Source organism: Saccoglossus kowalevskii, chromosome 15 (genome assembly GCF_978046115.1).
Source record: "Saccoglossus kowalevskii chromosome 15, keSacKowa6.1, whole genome shotgun sequence".
NCBI lineage: Eukaryota > Metazoa > Hemichordata > Enteropneusta > Harrimaniidae > Saccoglossus > Saccoglossus kowalevskii.
The window spans coordinates 3,045,642-3,066,924 of NC_140655.1; the positions used below are offsets into that span (position 1 = coordinate 3,045,642).

A 21,283-nucleotide genomic window follows, 5' to 3' on the forward strand; every position below is an offset into this window, starting at 1 on the left:
TGGTATATGAGCTGTATCACTACTATAAGTCCCTCGTATCATAGAAAAATATTTGGAAATAATGTACAACTATGAAAAAAAAACAGTGCAGTGCAGACCATTGGAGAGGAGTGTAGTTCAGCATAGTGTTGTGTGGTTCAGTGCAGTGCAGTGCAGTGTAGTGTAGTGTAGTGTAGTGTAGTGTAGTGTAGTGTAGTGTAGTGTAGTGTAGTGTAGTGTAGTGTAGTGTAGTGTAGTGTAGTGTAGTGTAGTGTAGCGTAGTGCAGTGTAGTGTAGTGCAGTGTAGTGTAGTGCAGTGTAGTGTAGTGCAGCAGTGCAGTGTTGTGTGGTTCAGTGCAGTGTAGTGTAGTGTATTGTAGTGTAGTGTAGTGTAGTGTAGTGTAGTGTAGTGTAGTGTAGTGTAGTGTAGCGTAGCGTAGCGTAGTGTAGCGTAGTGCAGCAGTGTAGTGTAGTGTAGTGTAGTGTAGTGTAGTGTAGTGTAGTGTAGTGTAGTGTAGTGTAGTGTAGTGTAGTGCAGTTTCCTCCAAATATTTTATTTTTTTCATGTTAATTATTTTCCCATATCCTTTTTTGTGCTCTCCACCCTAAAAACCCTGAAGCTCACCCCTTTTATAAAATGAATAAACCCCTATTCCAAATACTTACTGGGTACCCCTCTGCATTAATACCACAGCCCTTAGAAATACAGTCTATGGTCAACGACACAATGAACAACAGGTACAATGAACAAATCCGGCTGGACTCACTGTGTGGTTTAACTGGTTCAAACATGGGGCGGGGCATATCTTAAATCACAAATCCATGGCAAACACTTTGTTGATTGGAGCAGCCATTGCATGCGATTTCTAAACCAATGTATGTACATTACATACAGTCAAATGTGGTTTTCAGGAATGCACATACTCCAAAGAAATGAACTGTGATAACTATAGTGTCATGGTCAAGTGTCTACAGTAGTACAACTACAAGGTCACAGTTAACGGCCATTATCGCTTAGATCACGATAACCGACCCTTCGTGTAAATGACCTAAAAGAACTACACACATGCACCATCTGCAACGCGATCAACTGCAGAATGAACCTAAAAACAATAACATCGAGAAAACTATGAAACGAAAGACAATATAAAATATACCTTTTAATACTTTCAGTGTCTTCATGTTCCTTCCCAAGTTGCCCTGTCCCATAGCCATCTGTAGTCACTTCGTGGTCTACTAATACTTTTCTTTCGTCGTTCTCAGACATTATGTTCGCTGTTGGCTTTCCACCGCGTACATGTGCATTACGTTGTTGTAGCTACACGATGTTGGTCGCGACTCATCAAGTTTTGATACTCAAGTCAGGTGGCAGAGCGTTAAAATGCCCGGATGTGTTGTGACGTCACCTTCTAAATTTAGGGACACGGTCATTTCTCTCAATACCGTCGTACTCAGGGTAACAACAAGTTTTTAAACATTGCCGATTTTTGCTTGCCACAATAAATTAGCAAAAAAAAGAAAATATTTTGTGGCCTAAGACTAACTGCGCCATCAACATATAATGGTAACCTCTGATCACGACGGGATCACAACAACTGTTACAGTTCGAAATGGCATAAATTAAAACAATTGTAAAAAAATTCAACAATTTAAGATTAATTGTATACAAGATTTTGAAGGCACTCGGCGCTGAGATTCTTTGCCTAAGTCATAAATGAGTGTCCGGGTGAGTGTCATGTAACCCCTTGCAAGTTTTGGGTCAACGACCTTTGAGCGAAGCATGACGCGTGTAATAGAAATAGGCCATATCCAACAAGAGAGCTGCATGTCTCAATTACGACAGAAGACACAGTAAACACAATCCCCAATGCCCAGATTTTATCATCGCATATATAAATTGGGTTAATCCAGATTTACGAAAAATGTTTATTCAGATATCAAGACACTCCTTTGACATATTGACATCTTTGCCATGTAACACACATTGTCAAGATCGACTCGACGCCACGAATTTTCTGTTTATGGTACGTACCTTTTAACATTGTTGACGTGCTGACGCTTTGGATACAAATATTCGATTCGATTTGTTACACTAACCATGATGCCGAAATGTTGTCATCCTTTGTCCGACTGTACTGCCGAAAAAAACTAATTATCGAATTACATGTCAACAGTGTACCTCTACTGAATATTGGCCAAATATCGAAGAAACCGGTTACATGTGACGACATATTTCGTGATGTTATTTGATCTGTGTATCGAATAGTTACTATAACTACCCGGTAAATAGACGAGTTGTAGAATTCAGTATCACGTCATATTTCTTGTGCGATAACATCATATCATCTTCTGTCTTGTTTGTGCTGTCAATCTAGATTCCATTTACAGTCTCTGTCCCTAGTGTACGTAATTGACGTTTCTGTTATACTGCCTTCATAGTATTATACTTCGACAAACGGCTCGCCACCGCCATTCGGGATGGCTGATCGTCCTATATTTATTTCGGCATTCCCATGATGTATCCTTGGGAGGAAAAGATGTATAATAATAAGGTTATTACTAGGATACCGAAATGTATGCACTCTCAGAGAGTACGTCGTCGCATCGACCCCCGCTCCGCCACAGGGGGATCTCTGAATAAAATATGGTACGCAAGCTGAAGTAAAAAAAAACTCGTAAAAGGGGTTTATTTAGTTATTTGACGCGTATACGCGTGTACCGTTTGTAACATTTGTAGGCGTGTGCATCGAAAAGTAGAAAACTATTGGAAACAAACAAATCATTCCGCTTTCTTCGAACTATTTTTGTAATCAAGTACGCAATCTAGGTCAATTTTAACGAAGTTCAAACAATGTTTCAATTCTTGATCCTTTAATTTTACAGTCCCTTTTTATCAAAATTGCCCAGTAGTTGGACTGTCATTCTGCGCCATCGAAAAGCAACGTAATGTTGTTTTATATGGCGCAATCTAGGTCTAACGTTATGTAGTTGAAACGATGTTTCGCTTCATTGTACTTAAATCCACCGGCCAATTCTTTTTGTATTTCATCATGCGATTTTATGAAGTTTATAAACACAAATTTCCAGATATGAAATTGAACACATTTGTGACGACTTTTGGTAAGTCTGATATTTTTCTGACTTTGTAAAGTGTCCTATTTTTGTCATTCAAGAAGCCACAATTGAATAAATGTTATTGAAATTATCCAATAGGCGCCTGATGATGCAGTGCTTCTACACAAGTGTCTGGGCTTTAAGTGGTTCTTTAGATTTGTCACACTAATTGTAGCTTTCAATGAAAAATACTTATGGAATCGTGGCAACTGTTGCTGGTGAAGTCATTGAAAATGTAAAGAAATTTCAGAACGTAGACCATATGCGACTACAACAAGTAGTCCTTTATTCAAGCCAGAACGTCAAGCAACCACAGCATGTCTTGGACAGATTACTAAGTAATGTAGATAAGTGCGCATCAAATTTACTAAAGATTATCTACATACAGTACAGTTCTCGCGGAAGCTTTGGCTTCACTTCAGCTTCACCTTCGCTTCAGCATCGCATCATTATGGCATTGTTATGGCTTCAGCATCGCTTCAATGTCGCGACATTAAAAAGTTAGGCGGTTATCGCTTCGCTTCATTGTGGCCTCATTATGGCGACAATGTGGCATCAGCATCGCTTCATCAAACAAAGAAGTACTCTACTCATTTCCCCCAAACCTCTTGACCGCTTCCGTTTTTGACCGGTCAATTTCCGTTTTATTTTCGACCGTGCAACAATTCGGACTACTAAAAATTTTCTGGTTTTCATAGATCACGGTTACTAGTTTAGTAACCGTGCATAGATGTTGAACAACCGTCAAAAGTTCAAATACTTTTTGTTTTAACTATCTATAATTATATGCACGCAATCTGACCCTTTGACCTAGATTTGGCTGGGATTGAATATTTTATTTTAGACAATATTCCGACGTGACGCACTGCTACAAAATGTATTCAACAGAAGTACAACATGGTTGTCTGGGTTTCTTTTCCTGATTGTGTTGAGTTTACGATTTGTATAATTATTGTTGTTTTCCCCCAAGCAGAAGACAAGCCGAAGGACCATGAAGCTAAATAGAATTCCCACGCATGGACGTGGACTGAGTGAAAGAAAATATTTCTAAGGCTAAAATAAAAATGACCTACTATTACACCTCTTTGTGTATTTGTCAATTTTGTATATATTTGGTATGACCGTATGATCGTAAATACCTAGAAAAATCTCGTCTTTCGTTAATAATTTCATTTGTTTGAAATGTCTACCGACCGTAATTTGTTTCTCCAAACGGTCCCGACGTCCGTCATTCAACACAATCAGCATTTATTTATTGCAATTCATGGGGATCATGTCCCGTAATTTGCGGGCTGTAAAACCAAATAATTAAACAAGTACTATTTATTGTATTTTTGTTTTACCTCGCGAAACTACAACAGAGCGTAGAGTTGTCGCGGTTAAATAGTCGCCTTGAAATCGATGGAACTTCAACTACTAGTATCCATTTCTCACCTTGAAATAAAAAAATCGAAGAGCATCGGGGGATATATTATTAACCAGTCTTACGAATCGCTAGCTTTATTTTATTCGAATTTATAAAATTCACGAGTTTTCGACATTTGTTGGCAACTTCCGCGCTAAAATGGTTGAAAATGTGGGTGTGGTTTTCTCGCAAAGTCCTGTTGATAATACGGACTAATATGGTTCTGTGACCCAGGTCGTGCTCCGATCAGGTGACTCTCAGCCAATCAATGATGTTGTAACAAAACATATTTAACGCAAATTGAAGGGTCGTCGTACCATCCAATCTCCATCGTCGATTCACAAAGTTTTTTTTTGTGCTGTGACAGGCTTCGCAATTATTCACTGGAAAACATCGGTATATTTTGACAAATGGATGGGATTTTACCTCAGTTCAAAAAAAAGAAAAAGAAAAAAAAACAGGGCTGAGATACAAATCAGTTTTGCAAGTTGGGAAATAAGGTAAACCACACTGGGGTCGATGATTTTCAGTATCGAAGGACTTCCGTGTGAATCATGATTTTCAAATTGTTCATCGGCTGGTGACCAAATATTTACGCCACACGAAATGGACACGTTTTTTTTTTCTGAAGCCCAATAAATTATTTCTGCATGTCAAGTGCTATTCGATTTTTTACAGGGCATGTGGCTCGTTTTCATTCGAAAATATGTTTGTGAGAATACTTTTAAAGTACGTATAGATCGAGCTCAGATCACTGATCGTGACTCAATTTTGAGAATTGGTTGTCAAATTTTACCAGACTGACGCCACCACAACCATCCAATCATATGTTGGAAATGTACGCACTTGTTTTGGAACTTTGTATCAAGATGACTGGCGACGACGCCGACGCACCAGGCGGCGTACGTGTGTGTTGCATGTTTTAGTAGTCCGGGCATGGGGTAGGACTCGGCTAAAACTAAACGAAACACAGAAAAATACCACCGAAATGAGGAATCTGAATCTGCTCTTCTAGCAGCAAATAAAATGAGCGAAAAAAGGTAAATTTTATAACAAGAACAGTTTCACTTCGTATACAGCAAATTGTGTTGTATCAGAACGACGATTGCATCGTGTGATTTGAATTTATCACGATTTTCCTTCCAGTCAATATGAAACTCGTCACCTTGCCGATTGTAATGTACTTCGCAAAGTTTTTGGTGCCCAATACTCGCAACACTAAAATAATTAAACAAGATATCTTTTTAAAATGTCATAAATACTCTTGATCATATTATTTTATTCGCCTTGAATTTCAAATCGATTACATATCGAACTTCTGTACATGTTTTTGTCTACTGCCCTTCTGCGTGCAAATAATGAGGTCATACTCATGTCACAATAAGTTGAAGCTGATGCCATGTTGATGCCATGAGACTGCGAAGCTGAGGCCACGATGATGCCACAAAATAGCGAGGCGAACACAGCTTCAATTTTCAATGACGCGAAGCTGATGCCACAATGATGCGATGCTGAGGCGACAATGAAGCCATGCGTAGGCGACAATGATGCCACAAAAGCCAAAGCTTCCGCGAGAACTGTACTGTAGGAAAAACAAATACACGTAAGTTGTTAGGCAATGATATATATTTTAAGAGAATGGTTGAAGTAAGAGTTAAAAAGCCATTAAAAAAAGCCAAACAAGTTCTCTGTCATCGTGATCTTTGAAAACAAACGACCACCATTAATATTGTAAGATTGCGAGAAGCTCATATTTGAAGTCAATACGAAGCCACTTATAAGATTGTACGTGATTGGCTACCCAATCCAGAGAGTGAGACCAATCACAGAGGAATTTGTTTGTTTGTAGGCTTCTTATTGACGTACCAAATTCCGTCTTGTATGTCATCTTCGTCTCAACTATAACCATGGAGACGACCCAGTGATCACCGGACGATTCTGTGCCATTTGATATTGCAAGTACAAAATGTATTCATGTTTCTGTTTGAGTTAGTAATTAAAACTTAAGTTTAAATGCTGACCCTAAGCAAACTAAACGGGGTACAAAAAAACAGAGAAATATTTCCTGCCATGTAGCAAAAACAAATATTGGGAATAAACGGTCTGCTGAAAGAATAAAGTAAACACCTGACCATATTTATCCATATAAATGATTTGACATGTAATAACGTGCCATGTCACCAACAATGACCATGAATCAGTATTCGGTCTCTGTAACAAGATATTTTAGGTTTGAGAAAAAATGGAAACATATATCTGTATGAAAGTTCTATGAACCATAATATTCGCAATATTAAGCTTGTCATGTGTGGAAATACAAGATTGACCTGAATAATTACGTCAAGTAACGCTGATTTGATATAATAATAAACACGTCAACTAACGCTGATTTAATATAATAATAATGCGTGAACTATCGCTGATTTAATATAATAATAATTCGTGAACTATCGCTGATTTTATATAATAATAATACGTTAACTAACGCTGATTTAATATAATAATAATTCGTGAACTATCGCTGATTTAATATAATAATAATTCGTGAACTGTCGCTGATTTAATATAATAATAATACGTTAACTAACGCTGATTTGATATAATAATAAGGTACACGCCCAGCGATCAGTCGCCCCAGGCAACATCAACACGCATCGTTGACTTTCATTAGCTTTAACAACAAAATTAAATATCTGATCGAAATGAAATTTCTACCACAAGTCCGTGATCCACAACTAAATCGATGTATGGAAAAAAATATAGGCCAACGCAAATAATTTCGTAAAAATACTATATTATGTTGGAAATTAGGTTCCGAACAGCCGAACCCAGGCACCAGCACACACATTAGAACATGGTCTATCGATGTTTGGAAGTGAATCAGCGAAAATAATTCTTAAATAACTCTAAAATCACCAGAAAACATGGACTGGAAACCTTAGTTGAGCCTGGATACCAAAATAAATCCAGCTCAACATCCGAGTTACTGAACTGAACACCAGTTACCATGACTGCCCGTCACAACAGGGCATCACTGTGTATGAAAACAAATATACTATATTTTAACATTTGTTCTTATTTTGCATTATTATCAGTTGATGGTGTACAGCGTCTACTTACAATATCCAACTATCAGTTGATGGTGTACAGCGTCTACTTACAATATCCAACTATCAGTTGATGGTGTACAGCGTCTACTTACAATATCCAACTATCAGTTCATGGTGTACAGCGTCTACTTACAATATCCAACTATCAGTTCATGGTGTACAGCGTCTACTCACAATATCCAACTATCAGTTCATGGTGTACAGCGTCTACTTACAATATCCAACTATCAGTTCATGGTGTACAGCGTCTACTTACAATATCCAACTATCAGTTCATGGTGTACAGCGTCTACTTACAATATCCAACTATCAGTTCATGGTGTACAGCGTCTACTTACAATATCCAACTATCAGTTCATGGTGTACAGCGTCTACTTACAATATCCAACTAACAGTTCATGGTGTACAGCGTCTACTTACAATATCCAACTATCAGTTGATGGTGTACAGCGTCTACTTACAATATCCAACTATCAGTTCATGGTGTACAGCGTCTACTTACAATATACCAAAATGGTATTTGTTGGCACATTAGGAAAATTCTTTCATATTATTTATATTGGGTGTATGGGATCTATGGAGATGATTTTTTGTTTTAAAATTTACCCACAACAAAATTTGTCAGCCACTCACGGGATATTATATAGGCCACATCACATCAGATAGTATTATCGTAGTAGTTGTTTTGCTATGCTATACAATTGCCATGATATTCACAGGGTAACTAGTGTAGTGTGAAAATTTGCTCTATTGGACATTACAAATAGAGAAAGCACATCTGAACCAAGTCATACAACTATTTGTTGTATGCTGCAATATTATTTACAAAAACACTTCTAGCAAGGCAAATATATATGCTCTACCAGAAGTGGATGGGCTTGCGTACCTTGTTGGGTAAATATGCTTGTATTTATTGACCATTCAAGAATTTTGGGCTTAAAATGTGCTTGCTTGTATTAGAAATGTGCTTCTAGTAGAGCAAATTGTATTATTTATTTATTCATTTATTTATCATTGTTAAATTTTGTGTTACAATAGTTCTCTTTCTGGAGGATGTGGTGACCATGAAAAGGGCCGCTTTGTTTGTGTGGGAAATTCCACATATTGGATTAGATATCTGGGCTTCAGTGGACTAAACTGGACTGGACTTTATTCATCTGTGAAAAAAAATAAGAAAAAATTATAAGTCATTAACATTTAATTTTGTTTTGCTTGAAACCTCAGGCTAACAAGAAAACAATGTTGGTCCCAAGCTTAAGAATTTACTTGCCAGTTCCAAATATCTACTTGCCATGATGTTTTGCATATTACAAATGAGGACAAAAACAATAGTACCATATTTGCTCTATTGGTTAGTAAGCATAATACAAAACGCAATGTTTTGAGTTACGCATACATTTTTTCAGTTAGTAATCAATAAACTGGATGTTTTGGTATACATGTCTTGACCTGACATTTGTAAGATATATGTTACCTGTCACTTTACTGTTTCGTTTATCTTGACGTCTGTCACTGAAAGGAGGCTGTATCTTGTGTATTTGTTTTTTGGAATTGTTTTTTTCTTTTTCCTTTTGAGCTTCTAAAAACTTAATTGGCTCTTTATTCGTTGTGAAGGGTGTCTTGGTTTAGCTAGCTCAGGAAGAAGACAGTTGAAGTAAAACCAATGTAATTTTGGATACATGTTTTCTTCCCAGTATTTGTTGTCTTTTTTTATGGTTTCAATGTATGTCCCCTTAGGAGTCCACACAATAAAATCACACCTCTGAAATCCTGTTATATGCAGCTGTCCCTGTACTTGCTTATAGTATTTGTGTTTTCTGTCCAGTTGAATTGTGCCATCTGTTTGTTTTTTAAGCATGAAACTTTTAATATTTCCAACAGCCTCTTCAGGTGTGAATGCCCTTAGTTCAGCTGTTTTGGGACATTTCACTTCAAGTAGGTACTCTTCATTTATAGTTAGATCAGTGGCAACCCTGTCAGGTGATGCTGCTAACCAGCCATGCTGTGTATATAGAGCCCAGAATCTCTTGCTGTGACAGTGTTTAGCTTCATTTTAAGATAGGATTCCACTCCATACTATGCATATTGTTCATTTTCTAATGATATCTTCTGTTCTTTAATTGAAATGTGCATTGCTAACAGCGGAGCTATCTCAGCCGAGAGGCTGCTTGTTTAATAAAACACAACTTTCTGAGGAACTGTAGATATTGAACCTAGGCATCAATTTTTGATCCTCTGCATTCCTATCAATCTCTATCCTCATCGCAAAGAATGTCAGTATCGGCACTATCACCAGGATCATTAGAACCACTTTCACCATCCTCATAACTCTCTCCACTGTAACTATCAGACAGGCACTCATATTTTAACTTCAGTTCTTCATACAGCTTCATCATCTGCTGCTTAGCTGCATCACAGAAGACATTGCGATGAATGAGGTATTGCAAATATACTGCATCCATCTTTGACAACTTCAAATTGGCTTCAGTTTGATCTGAGATTTCAAAATGTACTAAACCATGTATACCATCAGGGAAACATCTTTGTACTACCTCAGTGGATGTTATCCTTTTTAACAAAGCTGTAACTCCTCTTGCAAAACGATCTCGTTTTCGCTTCTTCACTTTTCTTCTGTTTTCTTTTCTCTACTTATTCTTCTTTTACTTACATCTGACAGTCCATGAAATACATTTCTTAACCAAGTCAGTGTTTTATCAAGATCTGCCATGAACTCAGTAGATTGACTGCAGTTCACTCACCATGCTGTCATTGTAAGCCGTCTGTTCAGTAGCCCACTGTTTTAGGTGTCTTCCATAACTGGTAAATAAGTCACAGTAACTTTCCCCAACCAGTGACAAACAGTGAGAGGCCGTACCACTTCTTAAGCGTGCATGAGACCCCATGTGTGAATAGTAATAGTGAAAGAAGACAGCCAGATGATTGGCAGCCGCGTTTCAACATCACGCAGAATTTCAAAAATGGGCTTTTATCTTTGGAGAATACTGAGAGCATCAAAGAATTTTCCTCTAAGTATGCAGTGAAAGAGCAATATGTCATAGACTATTTAAAACACCTTACCACACTAAAGCAAATGAAAACCATTAGGGAAAAAGGTAGAAAGAAACAACAAAAAAAGAAGCAGGAAAAATGTCATAGTGATTATGACTGCATTTCTTTGGTGTTGAATGGGACACTAAAAACATTGAAAGCAATTACCAGTGATGTAATCAGAAAATCATATAAAGATCAATCAAAAACACATAAAATCACTGAACATTTACAAACTGTAAACACCAGAATGTACAACACTGACGAAACTGAATCAGAGGACTCTGATGGTGATGATCTCGTTGACAGTGCAGAGGAAATAGAGACTGATGACTTAATAGTTCCTTAAACTGTAGTGACGAGGTCAGGGAGAAGAGCTGGAACCTGGAAGCATGCAACGATTCATTAATGTAAATCTTTATTGTTTAAAAAAAAAAATTCATGGGGGGGGGAGGGGGCTACCATATTTTGTCTTTTTCTAAGGGGGGGGACAGCCCAATTTTTAATATACACCTAGGGGGGACTTGTGATTATTTAACAATAAGATGTGAAATTCACCGGCACCCCCTCGGTCAAATTAACTGGTGATTCCCTTAGAAGGCATCCCCAACACGTCTAAATGCAGTGCCGTTTCCTGTCTCCTTTTTTTTTACAGACAGCAATCACTTTCAATCCCTGACGTCCGCGACGTGATTTTTTGGAAGTACGATATCCATATTTTGCCCCCATTTCAAAAAAAAGCTAACGAAGCAACCAATTTTAAAGCGCGGTAGTCATCGTGTCGCGTCCTGTTCGATATGGGACTCATAGCCACGTATACAACGCCTGTAAAATACATTGTTTATTTACATGAAATTTGAACACGCGCTGCGCGACGACCACCGCGCTTTAACAAAATCGAAGTCGAAATAGGCCAAAAACACAGAGAGACACCTTGATCCGGTGACACACCGTCCCTCAACACCTCAACTAACGCTGATTTGATATAATAAACACGTTAACTAACGCTGATTTGATATAATAAATACGTTAACTAACGCTGATTTGATATAATAATAAATACGTTAACTAACGCTGAATTGATATAATAATAAATACGTGAACTAACGCTGAATTGATATAATAATATATACGTTAACTAACGCTGAATTGATATAATAATAAATACGTGAACTAACGCTGAATTGATATAATAGTAATCCATGAACTAACACTGATTTGATATAATAAATACGTTAAATAACGCTGATTTTATATAACAATAAATACGTTAACAAACGCTGATTTGATATAATAATAAACACGTTAACTAGCGCTGATTTGATATGATAATATATACGTTAACGAACGCTGATTTGATATAATAATAAATACGTTAACTAACGCTGATTTTATATAATAATAAACACGTTAACTAACGCTGATTTGATATGATAATAAATACGTTAACTAACGCTGATTTGATATAATAATAAATACGTCAACTAACGCTGATTTTATATAATAATAAATACGTTAACTAACGCTGATTTGATATAGTAATAATTACGTTAACTAACGCTGATTTGATATAATAATAAACACGTCAACTAACGCTGATTTGATATAATAATAATTACGTTAACTAACGCTGATTTGATATAATAATAAACACGTTGACTAACGCTGATTTGATATGATAATAAATACGTTAACTAACGCTGATTTGATATAATAATAAATACGTTAACTAACGCCGATTTGATGTAATAATAATACGTTAACTAACGCTGATTTGATATAATAATAAATACATGAACTAACGCTAATTTTATATAATAATAAATACGTGAACTAACGCTGAATTGGTATAATAAATACGTTAACAAACGCTGATTTGATATAATAATAATACGTTAAATAACGCTGATTTTATATAACAATAAATACGTTAACAAACGCTGATTTGATATAATAATAAATACGTTAACTAACGCTGATTTGATATAATAATAAATACATGAACTAACGCTGATTTGATATAGTAATAATTACGTGAACTAACGCTGATTTGATATAATAATAAACACGTCAACTAACGCTGATTTGATATAATAATAATTACGTTAACTAACGCTGATTTGATATAATAATAAACACGTTGACTAACGCTGATTTGATATGATAATAAATACGTTAACTAACGCTGATTTGATATAATAATAAATACGTTAACTAACGCCGATTTGATGTAATAATAATACGTTAACTAACGCTGATTTAATATAATAATAAATACATGAACTAACGCTAATTTTATATAATAATAAATACGTGAACTAACGCTGAATTGGTATAATAAATACGTTAACGAACGCTGATTTGATATAATAATAAATACGTTAACTAACGCTGATTTGATATAACAATAAATACGTTAACTAACGCTGATTTGATATAATAATAAATACGTTAACAAACGCTGATTTGATATAATAATAAATACGTTAACTAACGCTGATTTGATATAACAATAAATACGTTAACTAACGCTGATTTGATATAATAATAAATACGTTAAAATAACGCTGATTTGATATACTAAACAATACGTTAAATAACGTTGAATTGATATAATAATAATAATAATAATAATAATAATAATAATAATAATAATAATAATAATAATAATAATAATAATAATAATAATAATAATAATGAAAATACTGCCGCCTACGGCGGGTCCCGGGATCATTGCGTCTAGGTATGAGCCAAAATATATCCGTGGTTGTTTTCATTGACGCTAAATCGAACATGTGTTATTAAAACATACACATCTCCCTTTATTTCAACACTAAAATAAGCATTGTTCCCACACTGCCATTACTATTCAGCATTACTTCAAGTGAAAATTATACATGCCCGTATATGCCGCCATTTTCCAGGTGCATAGTATAAAACAATTCAAGGCCCTCCCCCCACCCGTGGTGGGGTTACCGGTCTATCAGAACGCACATGACGTGATATAAAGAAACGTGTTTAATAAGTCCCTGTCGGAATTAGGGGAAATGTTATTCATGCCAAAAATAAAGTAATATGAACCAAAAGCATAGTTAGTAATTGAGAGGTAATAATTGGCTGGTCGAACGAATATCAACAGAAATTAGATTTAATATACAACACTTCATACATTTTCCAAAAAACAAGAAGGATGCCAGTCGGCATCTTTGATTATAGAACATGACATGAACATCATGAACATGTACGCCTTTATGTGAGATGCATATGCCAACTATAAATGAAAATGGTCCAAAAGCCTTAGAGATATACCGGTAGCAGTATGGTTGAAAAGCAAGATGGCTGCCAGACGACCATCTTTGATCTGATTATGAACCGAACAAACATGGACACGTAATCCTGAAATGTTCAATGTACAAATTTGAATGAAAGTGAAAAACTAATGTCCAGGATACAACATTTTCAAAAAACAAGATGGATGCCAATCAGCCATGTTGGATTGATTGAATCAGTAAACCACTGCATATGTCCCAGATGAAGTACTAGGCACATGAAAAAGATTAACAGATTTGGTTTGCAGGGTTCTGAAAATATTACTCTGAACAGACGGACGAAGACCAAATTATAAGTCTCCATTTCAAATGAACGGGGACTAACAAATCTGTATCATTCCACACTGAGGTTTCATAGTCAAATATATTGTCAAGAGGTAATTCACAATAAACTATATTGTTATTTTCAAATTAATTCGGTTATTTTTTATGTCGAATCAGTTTGAAATAATTTCCCACAGCTACAGTCACCATAGTCCAGCCTACAGTGCTTGTAATTTTGTTTTCATATTTCTTTCAAAAATAGGCATTACTGTTTTATAGTGACAACTGTTTATTCGTTTTTACATAAATATCCATGTAAACATTAAACAGACAACATTATATAGTATGTTCCAATTTCCTTTTATTGTAAAAGTTGTTATTTTGACGCATTTCTACGAATAACAAAACATTTACTCGGTCATCCTCATAAAATCAAACATAAAGTCAAATTTGCACCATACTTTTCAATATATTTAATTTTACACAAAATGTGACAGCAAGTCCTGACATTATTTTTTTTATTAAACATGTCAAATGAAAGAGTTTTTAGTGATGTAAATCTGTAAAAGATTATCTATCATAATAGAACAGGTAAATGCATTTTATATCAGCCTTTCATCAGTAATTTTATAATTTGCATTACTACTACTGTGCAAATATCCAGCACTTGGCAATGAATGCAGTCTCACAACTTTATGACAAAATGTATGCCTCTATTGTTGACAAACATACATATTTAAAAAGACAACAAGTCATTGTTAATGACACAGTCCCCGTCCAAAATTGTGTGATCTGATATATCAATTTGATGCCAATGAAGTCATTGAGATTAGATTGAAACCATTAATAGGAGATGGATTTGTAAAAAAATATGATTTAGTGCTTTTACACGAGAATTGGATATTGGGCAGTCATATTGAATCAAATTCCAAAAATAATGTTCATGTTGATGTATCTATTGATATACTGTCTTTGTACAAAATTTAAACAGAAATGTTCATTGCATTCATGGGAAAGTAGGCATGGGTATCATGAAAAACAAAATGGCCACCAGTCAGCCATATTAGTTCGAATCACGAAAATATGACGTGCAACTATAACCAAATATGTATGATCATCATACCAAGTTTGATCCAAATCAGTCCAGTCATCTCTGAGAAACATCTCCGGACATGTAAAAATTACGATTTAGCACTTTTACATGAAAATTGGGCATTGGCCGGCCATATTGAATCAAATCACAAAAATAATGATGGTGCGCGCGTATCTCTTGGTACACTATTTTTGTACAAAATTTAAACAGAAACGTTCATGGCATTCAAGAGAAAGTAGCATGGGTACCATGAAAAACAAAATGGCGCCAGTCAGCCATATTTGTTTGAATCACGGAAAAAGTATGACGTGCAACTATAACCAAATATGTATAATCATCATATCAAGTTTGATCCAAATCAGTCCAGTCATCTCTGAGAAACAGCTCCAGGCATGTAAAAATGACGATTTAGCGGTTTTACATGAAAATTAGGCGTAGGCCAGCCATATTGAATTGAATCACAAAAATCATGTTGGTATCTCTTGCTATACTATCTATGTACAAAATTTAAACAGAAACGTTCATTGCATTCAAGAGAAAGTAGCATGGGTACCATGAAAAACAAAATGGCCGCCAGTCGACCATATTTGTTCGAATCACAGAAAAAAAAATGACGTGCACCTATAACCCAATATGTATGATCATCATACCCACTTTGATCCAAATCGGCCAAGACATCTCCGAGAAACTGCTGCGGACACGTTTAGGTATCAGAAATAGCAAATTTTATATCCAAAATGGCTGCCAGTTGGCCATTTTTGCTCCGATCATAACTTGTAACTTGACGTGCATATGTAAAACATTATGTATTGTCTTCATGTAAAGTTTGAATGAAATCCGTCAATGGGTGATATAGCTCCGGACGGACGTACGTACGGACGGACGGAACAAACCCAAATTAATAGTCCTCGTTTTCGGACTTCGTCCGAACGAGGACTAAAAACAGCAATAAACATGGGGCCCAGGGGCACCGGAGTCCTTTGGAATTAAGTAGAACTTTGGTCTGGTAATTGATACAAATTAGTTATGCATGGTTTGACCAAAATCTTATCAGAATTTGCATGTTCCATATTATCAGACTTGTTTCATCTGAATATGATGATCGCTTCTTGAGATATCATTTGAACAAGTTTCCCACACAGACAGACCGAGCGCTCATTTTGTGCACATTGCTGACATAAGCTCCCCTTTGTGCAGAGCACAACTGGAGCGAAAAATGACAACTGATTTAAACATTAAAATATTTATTAACCTTTCTTTTGTCAGAATTACAATACATTTATTCAACTCAACTTTTTTAACAAAGTACAAGGCAGGATGGCTACAGGTATTTTAACAAAAGTCTGTTTTTTTTTTTAAATAACAGTTGACTTAACCTTTTTTATAGCAATGCTTTATTTTTCTCTTAAAACATTTATTCAACTAAACTTTTTTAACAAAGTAGAAGGCAATGCAGCTAACATTTATTCAATAAACTTTTTTAACAAAGTAGAAGGCAAGGCTGCTAACATTTATTCAACTAACTTTTTTTTGATAAAGTAGGTGGTAAGACGGCTACACACAAAATAGACTATTTTAACTTGTCGACAATCACGTTTCGTGTACTTCAAGAGTTCAGTGAGTAGTCTGTCATGATATCACATGCGATGAAAGGTGGCTGGATGGAGCTGTTTTCCGAAAAGAAATGAAATTTCCCCCTCCCTGGCATTACAGCCAAAACAAGGTCAGCTTGGACGTTCAGTTGCGAGACGTATACAAAAACGCAGCCAGTGATACATTTCGAAAATAAAAATACAAAATAAACGCAATCAGAGGGGCCGACCACGCGCGTTGCAAATAAATAGAACGCGTTGTGACAAAGTCTCCCCAGCCTCTTTCACTCACGCAATATACTTATGCTATTTCCCAACGCATTTATATTGACGAAAAACACCACCAAAAAAATGTAAATCAGGCTTGTAATTACTAGTAACTCAACTCGAACGCAATAGTCATCAATGTAAAAGTGGATAAATTCAAACCAGCCAGCTCATGACCAGAGACGTCCGGTCGTCTTCGTTGATAATTCGCCAATTCACCATAATCGTGGTGGTAAACTGTTTAGCTGATTTTTCAAAAGATGGATATTCAATTCATTTTTCGTCTTAGCCTTGTCTTTTCCTCTTAAACGTCGTAGTCCGCTTCATTGAATGTTTAGTTTGATAATTGATAAACATATATTCAGTGTGAGACTGTTGCTTTCAAGTTGTGTTAATGCAAAGATGATTTAAACTTGTCCTTTCCGTTGTCAACGTATTCAATATACGGAAATAGCATGTGTGTGCGTTTGCGTGAGTGAAAGATGCAGGTGAGATTTCTCGTCGCAACGCGTACAATTTATTTCCAACGCGCGTGGTCGGTGCCTTTGATTGCGTTTATTTTGTTCTTTCGTTCGCGAAATCTATCACTGGCACCGTTTATTTTGTGATGTCTCACAACTGAATGTCCAAGCTGACTTTGATTTGGCTGTATTTAATAAAGTACATTAGTCTTTACAACTTTTGGATATATATCAACATAATGCTATCGTCGACGCTCGAGTTCGTTTTTTTCTTCAAAATGTTTAATTTGAAAACGACAAGTTGACAACATCGAGTCGCGTTTCGATCGGTTTTTAGGATTCACAGGGCCAAGGAAACAATGTCAGTACCTACCGATGATGTTGAATAATATTGTTGTGTTTACCCACTGACATGATTGACCGCATTAGGATTTCGTGTGCTTCGCACAGACCATGAAGCTAAAAAAAAACTCCAGGCACAGACCACCCACGCTCAGGTGAAGCGAACGGTACTCGTTGAAATATATGCCTAGCCATGTGTACGCTACCCTACAGTTTTTAGCGGCCGGAACATTTACACAGGGCTGTGAAATGTCATACTGTTAGTACCGGTTTAATATTCTCTCAGTGAAACTCCGTAAAACATGTCAGTACCTTACGATGATGTTGAATAATAGGTTTGCGTTCACACACGACTAACATGATTGACCGCGATTTCACACGATTTCATGTGCATTCGCACAGACCATCCACGCTCAAGCGATGCGACGGTAATCAGTGCAATGTCCCACTATCAGCATCGGTTTAATATTTTCTCAGTGACACGCCGTAAAACATACTTATCTTCTAAATGCACTCCATGATGCAAGACACCCGGGATACGCTAGGAGTTATTACTAGCATTGTATCGAGGTTAACCTTGAACACACGTTCCTGTACCTCGTGTATTTATTCCATCATGATTCGATGAATAGCCGTATGTGATTCATAGCTCTCTTGTCCCCGCCCGACTTTTTTTATTGCTCGACGGTATTAGTCGGCCGCAGAGGCGACTGACAAGATACAAAACCATACTACGAATATAAATAAAAATGTAAAAATCAGTTGTCAGTCGTACAAAAGAGCTATGGAACCGCAGCTATGAATATAGCACAGTCACTTGGGGGCTGAAAATCAATAAATACTAATTTTCAATAAAAATCATCCGCTATACGTATATAAATAAACAAGTTGTGAAACACGGCACCGAGTAAATCGACACCCTGTCGGTTTCAAATGTCGATTTCTTACCTTAAAATGCGAAACAACATTTTTGGAGGGGATCAGGTGTTACGTTAATAACCATTGTTCATAATTGCTAACTTGGTTTTATTCAAAACTGCACAAATCCCGCGTTTTCTGATGATATCCGACGATTTCATGAACGAAAATGGCCAGCAGCCAGAATCAAGGGGGATTCGCATAGAGTTCTGGGTAAATCAAGGAAATACTCGCTGTTACGGCACGCCTGATTGGCTGAAAATGAGTATGCGCACTTGATTTACCCATAACTCTACGCGAATCCCCCTTGATTCTGGCTGCTGGCCATTTTCGATCATGAAATTGTCGGATATCACCAGAAAACTCGCGATTTGTGCCGTTTTGAATAAAACCAACTTAGCGATTATGAACAATGGTTATTAACATAACACCTGACCCCCTCTGCACTTTTTGTTTCGCATTTTAAGGTAAGAAATCGACATTTGAAACCGACAGGGTGTCGATTTACTCAGTGCCGTGTTTCACAATTTGTTTATTTATATACGTATAGCGGATGATTTTTTTTGAAAATTAGTATTTATTGATTTTCAGCCCCCAAGTGACTGTGGAATATAGCCACTGGTTGTTGCCTGTCAGTGCCTAGTTCGTGCAATAAAACAGCGCAGCAAGTGTTCAATTCGTCCAATAACACACACTACTTTATTAAGACAGCGCCCATGTAATCACAAATACACATCAGGCATTGTATTCTATCAAAACAATTGTTATACTGTAATTTTCAGTGCGAAATTTGAAACATCGAATCACACTGCCATATCGTCGAATGGTCGTTTTATGCGTAACTGCGCATGCGTGATAAATTCAAATTAGTACTATTTAATCTATCATTAAACGAATAATTTATGCGATAAACTATCACAACATACATGAACACATCAAATAATATACATTCTTTATTATGAAACTACAATTTGATAAGAGAAGTGTGTATCAGGAAAAATAACACAAAATGTTTACTATGCAAATTGTGCCACTCACCATGTATGGTAATTGGACAGAGATTACCTACACTAGAAAAGCCTGATTTTAGGGGGGTTTTGGGCCAAAAAGTAATTTTAAAATGATTCAAGCCAAATAAAAAAAAAAATGCCCTGGAGATATTCACACAAGCTATCATGATGCCAAGTTTCAGAAAAATAGACTGAAGGGTTTTTGAGATATCTTTGTCTACAGCACACGGACTACGGCCTACGGCTTACAGATTGTGATAGCATTAGTCCATTGGACCATTGGTCCAAAGGACTAAAAAGGGAAGTTGGTTGTTTTGATTTAATTAGTATTCTACAATTGCAGTTAAAACAGGAGATTGATACAAGTAGCTTTCTAAAATTCCAGAGAACAATCCCAAGTGAAGAAGCCCAAGATCTTTACAGGCTTTACTTTACATTTCAAGACTATACTAAAAAGAGAAAGAAACAAGTCATTGTCAATGACACGTCCCCGTTCTGTTCATATTTGAGTGACATATACATTCAAAGCAGATCATGACCGAAATGCACCTGCATATGTACAACACATTGTACTAAATCTGAACAAAATCCATCCATGCATGACTGAGATCCGGTTCCGGAATTGTGAAAATACGTGATTTTGATGCATTTTCGGCCTTAAAATGGCCATCATTCAGCTATTGTTAAACAGATCATGAAACAAATGCACATATCTATTTGTGACATGATGTACCATGTGTGTGTGAAGTTTGAACTTGATCAATCCAGACATGTCTCGGATACGGATCCAGAACTGAATTCTTTAAAACAAAATGGCCGCCAGTCGGCCATTTCGAACTTGATCCGGAAAAAAAATGACGTGCATCAAGGTCCTATTATGTTTAATGTATGTACCAAATTTGAACAAAATCCGTCCATGCATAACTGAGATCCGGGTCCGGAATGGTGAAAAGGTGGGATTTCAATGGATTTTCGGCCTTAAAGCGCTCCATTTGGCTATCGTTAATGAGATCATGAAACAAATGCACATTCATATTTGTGACATGATGTACCTTGTGTGTGTGAAGTTTGAACTTGATCAATCCAGACATGTCTCGAATACGGATCCAGAACTGAATTCTTTAAAACAAAATGGCCGCCAGTCGGCCATTTCAAACCCGATCCAAAAAAAAAAAAAGACGTGCATCAAGGTCCTATTATGTTTAATGTATGTACCAAATTTGAACAAAATCCGTCCATGCATTTTCCGGAATGGTGAAAATGGCCGCCTTAAAATGGCCGCTATTCGGCCATCGTTAATCGGATCATGAAAAAAATGCATGTGCATATGTCCCATATAATGTGCGATGTA

At 36.4% G+C, this 21,283-nt stretch overlaps 1 protein-coding gene across 1 annotated transcript in view; it reads right to left on the bottom strand.

The window, feature by feature from the left end:
• LOC100375660 (ATP-dependent translocase ABCB1-like) overlaps positions 1-2,499 on the bottom strand; it is a 75,138-nt gene extending 72,639 nt beyond the window's left edge. The window contains exons 1-2 of the mRNA XM_085508619.1: positions 2,012-2,499; positions 1,137-1,388 (exon numbers count right to left, since the gene is read on the bottom strand). Of these exons, the coding sequence (XP_085364745.1) occupies positions 1,137-1,246 (110 nt within the window). The 5' untranslated portion in view covers positions 1,247-1,388; positions 2,012-2,499. The remainder of the gene's footprint in view (positions 1-1,136; positions 1,389-2,011) is intronic.
• Positions 2,500-21,283: the final 18,784 nt, after the last annotated feature.